The sequence below is a fragment of the Lepisma saccharinum genome, chromosome 7, assembly GCF_977018435.1.
Source record: "Lepisma saccharinum chromosome 7, izLepSacc3.1, whole genome shotgun sequence".
NCBI lineage: Eukaryota > Metazoa > Arthropoda > Insecta > Zygentoma > Lepismatidae > Lepisma > Lepisma saccharinum.
Genome location: NC_139235.1, coordinates 54,762,409 through 54,778,904, shown reverse-complemented (window position 1 = coordinate 54,778,904; position 16,496 = coordinate 54,762,409). Strand labels below are relative to the sequence as shown.

The window sequence follows — 16,496 nt, the reverse complement described above, 5'->3', positions numbered from 1 at the left end:
TCGGTATGGCTCCAACACCTCTCACTCGTTTATTTCTTGATGTTTAACATTCGTACTTACCTATTCTGCATTGCAAAAGATTCTTCAAGGTGGTATTTTGCATTTTTAAATAATTTCAATTTTTGACATGAGGAGTAATTATTGTTATTCCTAACTCTCGCTTGCGAAACACACATAATGGCGAGACAGCTTGACTAGCGTGGTACGTCATCAGTGGGTATACGTGTTTCCTACCTTCTCAACCAAAAAATCCCTACGAACCGTGCACGCGGAGCCCCACAAACCATTCACGGATAGCCCAATTCATGAATAGCCCCACGAACCATGCACGGCAAGGTTAGGTTAGGTTCGGTTAGGTTAGGCAAACATAGTTAAAATTGTCATCTTCTTGCAAAACAACGGCGTAGTTGGAAACACTGACAGGGGATTACATCATGAAACATACAGTTGGGAGCTGAGAAGACTGCGAGGCTGAGGAATGCGAAACTGACCTGCCTGTTGTCGCCGTGTGCAGCCAGCTCGTCTTCCTTTCAGGGTGGCAGCGGCATAAATAAAAAAGGCATGGTACGAAAACGCATTGCAAATGAATGGAACATGTTATATAGTAACAAGTGAAAGCAATACTAAGAATGGAGTAAAACTTCACAAATCAAAGCAATCTGCTTTCAACGTGACTAAGAAAGTAAGGGTGTGTGCGTGCTTTTTGTGTATTTCCTAGCATCTTGTTAATGCTTCTTTCCTGGACATGGATCAATTAATTTGAACTTATCATGGTCGATGAAACATCAGACATTAGCGATATATCTCAGGTGTCAACCGTGTTACGTTATTTTCGGCCTCACAGGAAAAAGTCATTGAAAGATTTCATGACATGAGCACCGATAAAACTGCAGGAGCTCTTTTTAGTCACGTGACTGAAATAATGGATAAGCGTGATGATAAATTAATTGCCCAGATCTTCGGTAATGAGTGGCCATTTGAAATATATTTTAATATTTTAAATGAAGTATTTAAATCATTTAAAATAATTTATGTAATTTAATGTTTTTCTAAATATTTCTAAATTTACACCAAATATGTTTCGAGAAAATTTGTAATATTTGATCACAGAAATGAGAGGGCGGAGGGGTTAAAATTCATTCCTTCTTTGCCACCGCCTTAAGTTCAGGTTCAGGAGACGCCACTGAGAGGCTACCCACTCCCAGATATACCTGAGCCATTAGTTGAAAACAAGATGCCAATGGGAGAGATTGGCGTCATCTACCGTCTCTGCACTACTGCACTGTCAATAGAAGCTACGGAGTAATTTTTATTCTTAGTTAGTATGTGTAGAAAAAATGGTGAGTAAAATTTACTCATGTTTAGAATTAAAGATATGCAATTTTCTGAGTAAAACTGACTTATGTTCAGTATGTATGAATGCATAATAGTAGCATTTTAGTTACAAATATTGTATTGATTGATTGAATTGTTGTTTTGAATCCACTTTATGCACATTAAGGCTAATCGGGACTGGACCTACAGCTTAAAATGGGATCCGAATCACTATGTGCTTCCACCGAGTATCGAACCCGAGACCTCTTGATTACAAGGTGACGAGGCTACCACTGCGCCACCGGGAGGCCAACTACATACGGTGACAAGTGCAACAAGCCTAATTACAGTTATCATCGAAGCTAAATTGGTCCAACATGCACGTGAATGTAAAACTGTTTTCTCTTCCATTCTTTTATATTAATTTACATAACAACTTTTATATATTTTTTTATAATTATTATTATTGTCATTGATTGATTGAATTGGCGTTTTAAGTAAATTTTTTGCACAGTTAGGCTAATTGGTTCTGGACCTTCAGTTTAAAGTGGAATCCGAACCACTATGTCCCTCCACAGAGTATCGAACCTGGGACCCCTTGATTACAAGTGTGATCCGAACCACTGCGTCATAATTATTGCAGTCATAAATTAATATTAGTTAAATTATATTAGTATGTATTATGTAAATAAATTATGAACAAACTTAAAAAATAGAAATGTTTAGTTAATTCTTTCCTTTCCTAAAAACATTAATAATAGAAGATGAGTCATTTTTACTCATGGTTAGTAACCATTATTGGTAAAACATTGTTAAAAACATGGCCACGGGTTCGATTCCGAGTGGAGATACAGTCAGCGGTAATAAAAATCGGAAACCTAGATCATTAAATACTCGCTTCCATGCAATGTGTTATGTGTGTTGCCTAACTCTCCGGCGATTTAAGTAGCGAATTTTCAATTGAAACTTCTGTCACACCCGTAGAGTTAGGCAACACACATAACCCATTGCATGGAAGCGAGTATTTCATGATCTAGGTGTCCCATTTTTATTACCGCTGACTGTACATTTTACGGCCCCACTATACATCCAGTTTCGATTAACCTATACTTGGGTGCAAGTAAAAATAAACAAATTTTGACTTTGATTGTGTAACTAATGTTATGTACTTTTCAAATGTCGTCAAATCAATGAAACAAAACAATGAAAAAAGAAGACACATATGCAAGTATTACTACACAAAACAGCTAAGGATAAAGACGAAGATACATGGAGTAGTGAGCACTAATAATAATAGTTAACCTTACGTACAGAAAATTTTGCTGAAAATATACGAACGAGTCTTCAAAATCTTATATCAGGTTACAAAACTGAAATATACGTATCACAATTTATAGCAGAACTAACTGCTGTTCTTAAATTTTCCGTTAATTTATAAAAATATTTGAAAACTTTGTCAGATAAGAGAAATCAATATGTGAATCATAGTATACAGCATAATATAGATTACAGTGTGCAGGATCCGTCTTCAAGGGACTTACACAGGTTACAGAGTTTTTGCGACATTTAAATTCTTCTGGTACCATTATCCAGTCAAAAGTAGCTCCACTCCGATCTACAGTTACATGCCAAGCACCATGAAAATAAATTAAGTGTGTGTACGCATGCCCTTGAGTACCTACCACGGTTCACTATACACGGTGTCATTTTAATGGCGCCCACGGACCACAGATTTGTATAGAGGATATCAAAACAAACAACTTTTCTCAGTAACATTTTTCTCGTTGGTGCGTCGATTCGACGCTACGGCCGTTCAAAAAAGACCGTCTTGCCGCCTGTATGCTGGTAACCCAACACAACATTTGATCGTATCTGTGACGTCATTTCCTGCGGCGATACAGCGCACGGCACGGTTGCAAGGAACACGCAAATTTTGTAAAAATGACAAACTATCAACCACATTATTAGCTGTAAAACGAAGCGAGAAACGCGTCCAGTAGACCGAAGATCATAGCCCACAAGTCAGAAGATCAGCAGTCATCCCAGGGGAACGGGGAAGTGAACCAACGATATGAGAAATGGTAAGAACGTAGCTATTCAAAACGAAGTGCCAATATCTCATTTTGTCTCAGCCTACATGTCAAATATCAACAACAATCAATTTTACTGGACTTAAAGATTACATGTGGCTGTTTACGCCCAGCTACATGTCAAATATTTGCAAATCTCGTTGCAAGGTTAATAGGCTTCTACAGGTTTGTGTGCAGATGCCTTGTGGTACTTTTGGGCTGATAACGGAAGTATCCGAGGTTCACCTTGTTGCATTACGGCTAATACATGTACAAATGATGAATCAGTAGCGAATATACTGCCCTGTTCACAGTTGCAAACTATAGGGTGTTTTTTTAGAGTGATAGAACTTTGAATTGAAATAAAACACATAAAAAATAAGTTTGAAGCCAATTGTGTTTTCATTTGAAAGAACTTTCTGACATTTACTTTTTGAAAATAATTTCCGGCATATGTCCACCACGACTAGCTGTGATGAACCGGATTCGATCAGTCCAATTTTGAACCTTTTTTTCAAGTAATTGGGGACGTATGTCGTTAATAACACGAGTTATGTTGGCTTCCAAAGCGTCAATTGTTGCTGGTTTATCAGCATAAACCAGAGACTTTAGATATCCCAAAGAAAATAATCCAGTGGCGTTAGGTTCCATGATCTTGTGAGGCCAATTCACTGACAGCACCGATATTTCCGAAGTGCTCTATACGTTTGGCGAACAGAACATTGATTTTGGAAATATATTTCCACAATTTGTAAACGTTGTTGCGGCGTCAGTCTTTCCATGATCATTTGCCAATGCTCACTGATATGAAATGACAAAACAACATGTCAACAAAACAAAACAAATGACACACAGTCGTCGGAGAGTTTGTTTTACTACTACTTATATCCTTGTATTTTCAACCATTTTTGCCACTTGCCTCATAATGCCCTGAATATACATTATATTATGTATGTGTTGCTTACCTTTGGAATTTTGAGTTCTTTCATTTCTATTTTGTCATCTGTTCAGTGTGTCACAGACAACTAGTATCAGAAGGACGAAGTGGATAGACGAAGATGTAGATGCCAACTTGGTAACTAGATTTGCAAATATTTGACATGTAAGCTGAGACAAGATTCGATATGACCACTTCCACTTGAATTATTTTTTCTTTCTACCATTTTTCGTATCGTTTGTTTACTTCCTGTTAGGTTGCAGAACGTGTTTTCTCGATTTGTTTTACGGTACGTAATGTGGCTGATTGTAGCTATTTCATTTTTTACAGAATATGTGTGTTCCTGGCAACCATGGAACGCATTGCTTCACAAGGGGATATGACGTCACAAATGCAATCAAATGTTGTGTGTGGTTGTCAGCATTCAGGCGGCAAAACGAGTCTTTTTAAACGACTGTAGCGCTGAAATGATGCACCAACGAGAAAAATATTATTGAGAAAAGTTGTTTGTTTTGATGTCCTCTATATGTTTCCGTGGTCCGTGGGCGCCATTAAAATGACCCTGTATAATGGACTATTCCATTTTACTCCGATCAAAAGTTACATGCCAAAGATCATGAGAAGAAATGAAGTGTGTGTACTGATGACCTTGAGTACCTACAAGAATTCACGTTACAATGGACTATTCCATTTTACTCCGAACAACAGTTACATGCCAAGGATCATAAAATCAAATAAGTTGTGTGTACTGATGACCTTGAGTACCTAGCAGAATTCACGCTAGAATTGACTATTCCATTTTACTCCGATCAACAGTTACATGCCAAGGATCAAAAAATCAAATGGAGTGTGTGTACTGATGACCTTGAGTACCTACAACGGTCAACGTTAGAATAGACTATTCCATTTTACTCCGATCAACAGTTACATGCCGAGGATCATAAAATCAAATGAGGTGGGTGTACTGATGACCTTGAGTGCCTACTACGGTTCACGCTAGAATTTACTATTCTATTTTACTCCGATCAACAGTCACATGCCAAGCATCATGAAAGAAATTAAGTGTGTGTGCACATGACTTTGAGTACCTACCACGGTTCACTATACAATGGACTATTCTATTTTACTCGGATCAACAATTGCATACCAAATTTCCATGAAAAGAAATGAAGTGTGTGTACTGATGACCTTAAATACCTACTACGGTTTACGCTTCAATTGACGATTCCATTCTACTCCGATGAACAGTCACATGCCAAGCATCATGAGAAGAAATGAAGTGTGTGTATTGGTGACCTTGAGTACCTACCCCGGTTCACTATACAATGGACTAACCCATTTTACTCCGGTCCCCAGTTACGTACCAAGGACCATGAAGAGAAATGAAGTGTATGTACTGATGACCTTAAGTACTACCACGGTCCACGTTACACTTACAATGGACTAACCCATTTTACCCCGATCAACAGTTACGTTACATGCCAAGGATCATGGGAAGAAATGAAGTTTGAGTACTGATGTCCTTGAGTACCTACCACTGTTCACGTTACAATAGACTATTCCGATTTAATGGTGCAATGTAGCAGTCATTTGCCTCACAGACAAATGTCTTTGAACCGGGCTACTTTTACCTGTGAATCCGTGGCAAAATTTGATACAGGCAATCTCAAATGAACCTTACATTCATCATAATTTAATTGGAACACCCAGTAGTTCCATTACAAAGTGTTTACAATTTATTTGGAAAGGTTAAGGAGACAAGTTTTCGATGTTTCGGAATCACGAGTTTACGCAAATTTTGCCCGTTTTTCAGAATATCACTGAATTTTGCACTTTTAACGCGAGAAACACCTCGAAATATATATATATATATATATATATATATATATATATATATATATATATATATATATGTGTGTGTGTGTGTGTGTGTGTGTGTGTGTGTATATATATATATATATAGAGCGAGAGAGAGATAAACTGGGGATTACACTTCTTTCGTTTCCAGTCCAGCTGGTGGATATTCGATTCAAAAGAGATTATCTCGCTTCATTTATTGCAGTTTGACGTATACATGATAGTACCTTTAAACTCGTCTTGAAATAGAATTTACCTAGGACAGTGGTTCCCAAAGTGTACGCCGCGGTGCCCTGGGGCACCGTGGATGGCTTCCAAGGGCGCCGCGAAATGTTCTAACATTTGCACTACAATGGCACTGATTCCAATGTATGTGTTTATTTAGTACTTTTTATGTGTAAAATGTTTATGAATTTGAAGTAATTGTTTATTTTTTAACTTAAGGCAAGCAACCTAACCACACTAACTTAACGTTGCAAGTATTAGATAGGCGTACATCCTGACTTGGGCTCCGCGGAAAATTCTTGAAGCGCTAAGGGTGCCGTGAAACGAAAAAGGTTGGGAACCCCTGGCCTAGGAGCTCTTTCCATAAGGGAAGTATCGTAGGAAAGGGAAAATTTTCAGGGAGTAACACCTGCTGTGTTGTGATGGAAGAGGTTTAAGTGTGTGTGTGTGTGTGCAGAAAACGGAATTTTGAGGTCGGAGAGGGATTTTTTGGTAGGTATTTTTAGGGAAATTTCAGTCAGTCAGAGTCCCGGAATATCAAAGAATCTTTTCATCATTCTCGCCAGGAAAGCTTCAAGACTTACATCAAAGAATCCGTTTTCTGAGGCTGTGTGGTTAGAGGCACATATGATCTATGGTTTTGTGCATCGTCTTGCATTTCCTTCCCTTCTTGTGGTGAACCTAGTAGCATGCCAGATATAGTAATAAATGCATTTAATCGCGCACGGGAGTTTGCTTCTGAAGGACATTATTCTTCAGACAGAACTACAATATTTTGTAAGCACTGCAATTACAAAATAGTATGGTAGGGGATGGCTTCTGTGATTAACCACAATGGAAGTGAGATGTACAAAAAGATGAAAATTAAAGCGAGTGAAATAAAGCGCCAACATTATGTCGTTGAAAACTTCCAGAAATTTAAAAGACGGATAAAGGACATGGAGAATATAGCACTTCGAACTGTGGAAGCCTCCGTTAAGGCAATCATCCAATTGGATTGAATGAGAAAAGAACTTTCTGTTTAGAAGTGCATTTCTTATGGTGTGAGTAAATACTTTGAACACGACACTTCGACTACGATATGTGGAAAACCATCAATGGTATTGTAAACTAAAAAGTGAATTGAACTAAACAATTTATGAAAATTTTATTCTGTGAGAGTGAAAAGTTGAAATATGATTGATTTTGAAGTTTTAGGCTATATCCTTCAATAAACATTTCATATATAGTGACCGATGACATGAAATAGTTTTCCAAATGCAAGAAATTAAATCATTTCTGACAAAGGTAAGCCTTAAATTTACTTTTTTGTCATTATAACTTAAATTTGCCTCAATTTTCCAGATTTAAATTTTAAGTATAGGAGGAACAGTAAAAACGTATGTAAAAATAACCTGGATTTTAAATTAATAACACCGAATTTAGCAATAAACAGTGAAAACTAATACCAAAATGCAGTAAAACATAACATAGAAATTTAGGGGAAAATGAAACGAAAACTTCCATATTCATAGCATATTGAACTATGTGCTCCGGTACCCTTTTCAACACCCTCGATTTTCCGCACTATTCGAATGTTTTCGTTACAAAAATTAGTTCTTAATAAGAAACGATGTTTCTTAATAGCGCGGAAAGTATTTCTAACATGCCCTTAAAAGGGACTCTATAGATAATGGCGGGGCCGCGGTAGCGGTAGGGGGCGGTAAGTCAATTACCCCAGGGGCGGAGCCCGGAATCGGTGGGAAATTTGGACTCAACAATTTCAAACGACAAAATCTCAACTATAAACGGTTGTACAATCGTAAATACTTCTTTCCGCGCTCCAATTTTTTTGGTAACGGTAGTATAAGCCGGAGACGGATTTCTTAAAATTTACAGGAGAAAAGACGAGAAAGTACTTACGGAATTGTGTTCTTGAGGACTTTCTGAAGCCGGAGATATTGTTTTTTAGAATCGTGCTACGTATTTTGCCCGTAAATAAGGTATTTTTCGTCAATCATGCATCTCCGTTGTGCGATAGCTCGTGCCGCCATTACCGTTGACTACGTCAATCAAATGTTCCGTGCGTTTGGTTATGTATCCCTCACAGTGTAGCAACCACGCGGAAGTTTGACAAGATGACGTATCAAGGTTGCGTTGTTAAAATGTTCCCGGATATTGAAGATCCTCGAGATTTTCTAATCGAACATGGAATAGTGAAAGAAGAAATGGAATGTCCGAAATGTTCTAGTATGTGTAAGCTGCACATTGCTCGGGATGGGAATATGTTCGAAAAGAGTGCAGGGGCGTGGTAAATTAAAGCATAAAAGATTTCCATGTGGATACAAAATCTCTGCAAGGAAGGGTACATTTATAGGACAAAGTAAATTAACTGTCCTTAATATCGTAAAATTTGGTAAAATTTGTCTGTTGTTGCCCTACCCAAGACAAGAGTACATCAAATTCGAACTGAACATGTGTTCAATGACAATTGTGGATTGGTCAAACCACTGCCGGCAAGTGTGTGAAGACTGGGTGATTGCAAATTCGAGACCAATAGGAGGTCCTGGAGTGGTTGTAGAAGTTGATGAAGCAAAGTTCGGAAAGACCAAAAGATGTTTGAATAGAAGAGCACGTCCAGTTGGGGGTCAGTGGGTGTTTGGAGGAATTGAAAGGGAGAACAGTGATCGTTTCTTCATGGTTCCTGTAGAAAACCGCAACGAACAAACTCTGCTGCAAGTAATACAGCAATTCATTCTTCCTGGAACAATCATCATTTCAGATTGCTGGAAAGCATATATAAACTTGCAGGGAGCAGGGTACACGCACCTCAGAGTTAACCACAGTGTGGAGTTCATCGACACACCTGCAAGTGGACATATCCATAATCAAAACCAGCAAAGAATGAGAGGCGCCAATGTAGAAGTTCATTCTCAAAACATCGAAAGAGCCTGGCGTAATGTCCGTCATTCCATCCCAATGTTTGGTCGCAAGAAACATCACTTCACGGGTTACTTATCGGAGTACCTCTTCAAGAAAAAATTCCCACTTGAGAGAAGAGTCCATGAATTTTTTAAGCATGCCGGTCGCATGCAATACATTTAAGTGTTGTGAAAGTTAATTTTTTTTCGGTGAAATTAATAAAATGATTTTTTTTTTTTTTTTGTGAAATTAATTTTTCTAAATTTTCGTAACCTAACTGAACCTAACCTAACTTTACGTGAATGGTTTGTGGAACAAGTTTCGATAGCTCTTTGTGGAAAAATTGTCGATGAAAAACATTTTGTGAATAGCCTGTGCGACATTTATAGGTTCATACGTTTGGCAACACTGCACATCATCTGACAGTACTGCATATCAGCTAACGACAGACAACGTGTGTCAAGCTTTGGCCGCCGAATTAGGAACGACAAATAAAGAATCATAATGTTAAAAGTAACGTGTTTTTCATGGAAAAAAAGTTATCGCCAGCTTGAAAAATCTTCCGCTATGCATATGAGGTAAGTAGCAATGATTTTTATTTGAAAACAACCGAGTTTAAAGTGTCTCCGGCTTATACTACTGTTACCATTTTTTTTTATATTCACAATTAGGATCACATAATCTTCATAATGAAAGGAAAAAATTGAAAATTCGAGGGTGTAGAATAGGGTACCCGACCCCAACTATACTATGTAAAACGTTTATGTTCCACTTTTAGCATTATCTTCAAAACTACAAACTCCTTGAAGGAAAAAATAACATCTGTAAAATTTAGGGATAGTCGTCTTATACTGGATACGGAATGTGAAAGAAATAATGTTACACTATATATTACATATAATGAACTGCATATATAAAAATGGAGTATACTTGTTACTTAGATTATATCTTTCATTTTATACTTACATACCTTTGAAACAATAGTGGGCTTCTTGTTCTTTGAAAATGCATATTTTGGGTAATGCATGACGCTTTTGTAATCATACGGAACTCCGAAGGAAGTGACTTCATGTTCTTCTACTTTATTGAAGTTAAATCTGAATTCTGTGAAATATGTAATAAATTGGTTTAATAAGCATTGGTGTTAATAGTGTAAGAATTCGTTTTCTTATCTTTTCCTTTCTAAGTTAACTAGTGACTTTGAGACACAACTAGTATCAAAATCTCATTCAGTCATCTCTAATTAAAGTCACTGAACTAAAAGAAAACCACACATAACATGGTATGAATGTTCATCCCAGTAACACAAACTTTAAGTTTCTCAACGCAGGATATTAAGATTAACATTCAGCATCCAACTGATCAGAAGATTCAGCCCTATAATCAACACTTTGATCAGCAACACAATCTTATAATTAAATAAAATATTACTTTCAGAAACTGCAAAACATCAATACAATATTACACATATAGAATTTGATTTGTTACATCAACAAGAATCAAGAATTAAAGGAAAAGAAAAAAAATATATATAATGCTCAGTTGGAAGTTTCAGTCCATAATTGTGTTTCTTATTACAACACAGCCTTTCAGTTGAAAAACATATGAAGGGCCAGGGGGAAAAACGATGAATGTCGATTTTTCGCCCATTTTGAGATCGCAACGCCATCTGATAGTTCAGAAGCTGTACTATAAGAATGAGAACGGCCTTGGTTGGGAAACGATGAGAAGTGCCTGAAAAACGCATTATTATTTTGGCATATATTAACGTTCTTATGGAAAGAAATACTTTGTTTTTCATTTCCTGGCAAATTGTCTCGAATGAACATTCATCGTTTTTCCCCCTGGCCCTTCATATTAAATTATCTGATAGGTTTCGGCTCGTCCACGGCCAGCTTTATTCAAGGCCGGAATCCTGAAAATTGGCAACGCTGTTTCGCCGGCTTAAAAATCAAGCTACAAAGCATGGGCGCGAATAGCAAAGTGATGTTCACTTTTAACCCTTTAAGTACCACGCTTTTTCTTTTGATTTTATTGACTGAAATTCTGATTGGATATGATAAGGGGGTTGTTTTAAAGTGATCCACGCAGCAATAAAAAATTTACCTGTTACCACTTTCATATAAACCACTGTCCTAAAAATAGGACGCTGGTACAATAGGGTATCATACTCAACATATGCACCTTTCTGACAGAACCTAAGATGATATAAAAAGTTTCATAGCTTGGTTAAAAGTTGTATTACTCCTTCTCTGTTTATTGATTATATTACATCTGATACACATACATTTTCAAATAATAAGAAAAGGGAACAATACATATATGGAACTCTGGTTACTTATTGAGTGTGGTAAGGTGTGAAACAATCTTTGCACAATGTTACCTGACATTTCTCACAAAATGTTAAGGGTTTAGATTTGCAGTTCAGTCCTTGGCACCTTCTTTGTTTATCTCTTCGCACAACATAATGTCCAATGCCATCATACCTCACATCTTGAAATGTGGATTGTTTGTGTTTTCGTGGGTTTTCCAAATGCAGATGGACGTCCTTGTCCTGCCTTCAAATATTCCACTGCAATTGATCTTCTGTATTCCAGCAAGTCCATTCCTGATTGTGATACCTTTCTGTACACAATCCACGCATTTACAACTGCCATGTCAAGCATTCTTGTAAACATACACCAATACAATTTTTTTGCCTCGAACAGAAGCATTCTATTTGCTTACGAGCCAGTCGGGGTGGTCAACGCCACCCATGTATTTATTATATGTCCTTACAATATGTGGCTGAGGGATGGAAATTTTCGCTTTAGCTGTTCTGCTCCATCGTGATGTTTGTTTGACACAATGGCTCAATAGTATCAAAGTTGGTACCAAAAGCAACACATTTATTATCGTTCCAGTTGACAAATAGTATCTCTCCTTCCACATCAAAATAGTAGTCAAATGTGCCCCTTACATCTTTACTCAATTCTTTTGAATCCTTCAAGGGACACTTACTAAGGCGATTCTGTCTCAACGTACCTGTAGCTCTAATGCCTTTGTCTCGCAAATAGACAAGTAAGTCTCTGCTGGTAAATAAATTATGAAAAAATACCCAGTAGCTGTTTGGCTCTTGTATTGGTTCCATCATATTGAGCACAACACGGGAACCCAAAACTAAGTCTTCTCTTTCATTGTGTGCTATGTTTTTGCCACAATATAGGTCAAAATTAAAGCAGTATCCACTTTCACCACACAAAGCCCACATCTTATATCCAAATCGAATTGGTTCTCCCTGAATGAATTGCTTCAGTCCATGGCGGCCATAATATTTCACTATCATTTCATCCACTGACAAATATTTCTCGAATATGCCCCACCTTCGGAATTTCTCATTCACAGCATCCAATAGTGGACGGATTTTGAAACCTCGATCATCTTTGAATTCATTCACTTTGCTGTTATCATTGAAGTGTATAAAACTCTTAATTTTGAGATACTTATTCCTTGGCATGGCCTTTCTCACAATATCTACACATAAATCATCATCTTCACTCCAAAAGTGCTTCTCACTGGGCACCTTGTGATAGCCTGATAGTAACAGAATCCCTAAGAATCGCTTAACTCATCAACTGATAGAGAAAACTGCAATTCGTTTTTTATTTCTGTTGCATACTTCACTTGGTGTAAGGCAGTGTAAGTATATGGTGTTTTTTTTTTGTTGCTTGTGAGCAGTAGAATACTTGAGCATTATTGTGTAATAATTATTAGAATTCAAAACTAGTGAATAAATATGAAGAAGACAAACGAAAACTTTTTTGTTTAGTCTGACAACATTTCGGTAATATTAATTCATTGCTTTCCCCAGTTGAAGCGTAGTTTCTCTGTAAATGGGTTTATTTCAATACATTCAAAAAGTTATTGCTAATACTGTTTGGAAAATTCCATGAAAAGTGGTCCTACTCCATGTTAATAACTAAATGAATTAATATGGAAATTATTATTGTTTTTAATTGCATTAAGGCTTATACGTTTGTGAATGCATGTAATTTACACATTTCACCAATAGAAGTTACTAACATCTGCAGCCTATATTCTGTACAGACAAATGAAGTCAAAATATGCTACATTTTTAATGCCTTGCATGTATTAAGCCTATGCCATCATGGATTTTTTTTTCATTTGCTAGCATGCTCCACGAAGTACTTCATAATTCTATGCAAGCAGTTCATTATGAATATCTTCATCCAATCTCAAGTCTAGAACCTTAAAATGTCACCCACATAACACTGGCATGCATAGTTTTCTTTCATGATTTTTTTTGTCATTTTTATGTTTATGTAATATTTCCCTGCATGTATCAATCCACTTATGTAAAAATAATAATTGTACCAACACATGTTCATTTTAATTTTTAAGTTTCATGACTGGTAGTGTGGTGCCTAGTGTGTTTGTGTTTATTTTGTGTAGTAGTTATGCTGTCTAATGTGTTTCTGTTTGTCTTGTGTAGTATCGGTGGTATGTATGTATGTGTCTTGTGTTGTAGTTGTGCTGTCTAGTATGTTTGTGTAGTAGTTGTGCTGTCTAGTATGTTGGTTTTGTCTTGCGTAGTAGTTGTGCTGTCTACTTTGTTTGTGTTTGTCTTGTGTAGTAGTTGTGGTGTGTTTGTGTTTATATTGTGTTATAGTTGTGATGTGTTTGTGTGTGTCTTGTGTAGTAGTTGTGCTGTCTAATGTGTTTGTGTTCGTCTTGTGTAGTAATTGTGCTGTCTAATGTGTTTGTGTTTGTCTTGTGTAGTAGTTCCTTCCATTCATATTGGGGGTTAGGCGTAGAGCTGACAACTCTGCACTGTAAAAAGACATGTCAAGAAACAACAATATAAGGCAATGGATGTTCCCAAGGTAAAATATTCCGGAGGTAAAATAGTCCCCCGTTCGGATCTCCGGGTGGGGACTACTTTGGGAGGTCTCTGGACTAAGGATAAGATCTACATTAGGAATAAGGATATTAAATTAGGCACCTGGAATGTTTTGAGCCTTTACCGGCCTGGGGCATTTCAGTGTACAGTTAATGAAATAGTTAAGTATAAATTAGATGTAGTAGCTGTCCAGGAAGTTAGGTGGCCAGGAGAAGGGAATTGTAAAACTAAAAATTATACTTTTTTCTATGGTGGTACTGAAAATCATAATTTTGGAACAGGCTTTTTCATAAATAATAGAATTATCTCGCCTGTTAAAACAGTAGAATTTACTAATGATAGGATATCATATGCAGTTTTACAGGGTAGGTGGTGTAAAATTATTTTAATAAACATACATGCACCAACGGAAGATAAAGATGATAATACTAAAGATGATTTTTATACAGAGTTAGAACAGGTCTTTGATAAATTTTCTCAGTATGATATGAAAATTCTGTTAGGTGACTGTAATGCACAGATTGGCAAAGAAGAGACATTTAAACCCACGATTGGTAAAGAAAGTCTTCATGAATTAAGTAATGATAATGGTATAAGATTGATTACTTTTGCAACCTCAAAGAATTTAATTGTGAAAAGTACCACTTTTAAACATAAAGATATCCATAAATATACCTGGTCTTCTCCAGATGGTAAAACTCATAATCAGATAGATCATATTCTCATTGATAAGAGAAGGCATACTAGTATAATTGACGTTCGTACACATAGAGGTTCTGACTGTGCCACTGACCATTATTTAGTAATTGCTAAATTAAGAGAAAGACTCTCAGTGATAAATCATAAGCAACAAAATCTAAAAGTTCTAAAATTTGATACAGGAAAGTTTACTGATGAAAGAATTAAGAAAGATTACCAAATTAAACTGTCAAATAGATTTGATGTTTTGCAGGATTTAAGTGATGATGAAAATATAAATGAAACAGACGTAAATAAGAATTGGGAGCACATACGTAATGCAATAGAATCAGCAGCTAAAGAAAGTATAGGATACCATAAACCAAGAAAAAGTAAGCCATGGTTTGATAATGAATGTCATAATCTAATAGGAATGAAATCAGGCTAGACTTAGGTGGTTAAATAACTCTGATGATACAAATCTAAACAATTATAATAGAATAAAGCGAGAAGTTAACCGCACATTTAGAAGTAAAAAAAGAGATTACTTGAAAACCAAAATTAACGAAATTGAAACAAACAGCAAAAATAAAAATATCAGAGATTTATATAAAGGTGTAAATGAGTTTAGAAAGGGGTGGCAGCCTAAAGTAAACTTGATAAAAGATAAAGACGGTGATTTTCTAGCTGACCCAAGTGATATTCTAAATAGATGGAAGAACTACTTTAATGACCTTTTAAATGTCCATGTAGGAGATAAATCAGAAGTAAATGAAGTACACACAGCAGAACCTTTAGTTCCAGAACCTAACTTGACTGAAGTTAAATATGCTATTAAAAGGCTAAAGAATAACAAATCACCTGGCATTGATTTAATACCAGCTGAGTTAATTAAATATGGTGGAAATTCATTAATATGTCAAATTCATCAATTAATTTGTTTAATATGGAATAAAGAAGAAATCTCTCAACAGTGGAAAGAATCCATAATTGTTCCTGTGTTTAAAAAAGGTGATAAAATGAACTGCAATAATTACCGTGGAATTTCTCTACTCTCAACAACATATAAAATATTATCTAACATTCTTTTAACAAGACTAATCCCATATGCTAATGAAATTATAGGTGATTATCAATGTGGATTTAAACGTAACAGATCAACTACAGATCAAATTTTTCACATCAGACAGACACATGAAAAAAAGTGGGAATATAATCAAAATGTCCATCAGCTATTCATTGATTTCAAAAAAGCATATGATTCGGTCAAAAGAGATAAACTATATAATATATTAGTAGAGTTTGGAATACCTAAGAAGCTTGTTAGTATGATAAAAGTATGCACCAGTGAAACAGAAAGTAAAATTCGTGTGGGTATTAATATGTCTGACAAATTTACAATTCATGATGGGTTAAAACAAGGAGATGCATTATCTCCATTGCTCTTTAATTTTGCCTTAGAATATGCTGTTCGGAAAGTAAAAGAAACTAAAGAAGGACTAAAATTAAATGGTGTGACTCAGTTGTTAGCATATGCAGATGATGTAGACTTACTGGGGGATGATGTGAATACAATTAAGAATAATGCTAAAATATTTTTCAAAACTGCTAAAGA

At 36.2% G+C, this 16,496-nt stretch overlaps 1 protein-coding gene across 1 annotated transcript in view; it reads right to left on the bottom strand.

The window, feature by feature from the left end:
* LOC145989860 (low choriolytic enzyme-like) overlaps positions 1-16,496 on the bottom strand; it is an 88,745-nt gene that overhangs the window by 30,916 nt on the left and 41,333 nt on the right. The window contains exon 4 of the mRNA XM_083125320.1: positions 10,274-10,407. Within this exon, the coding sequence (XP_082981446.1) occupies positions 10,274-10,407 (134 nt within the window). The remainder of the gene's footprint in view (positions 1-10,273; positions 10,408-16,496) is intronic.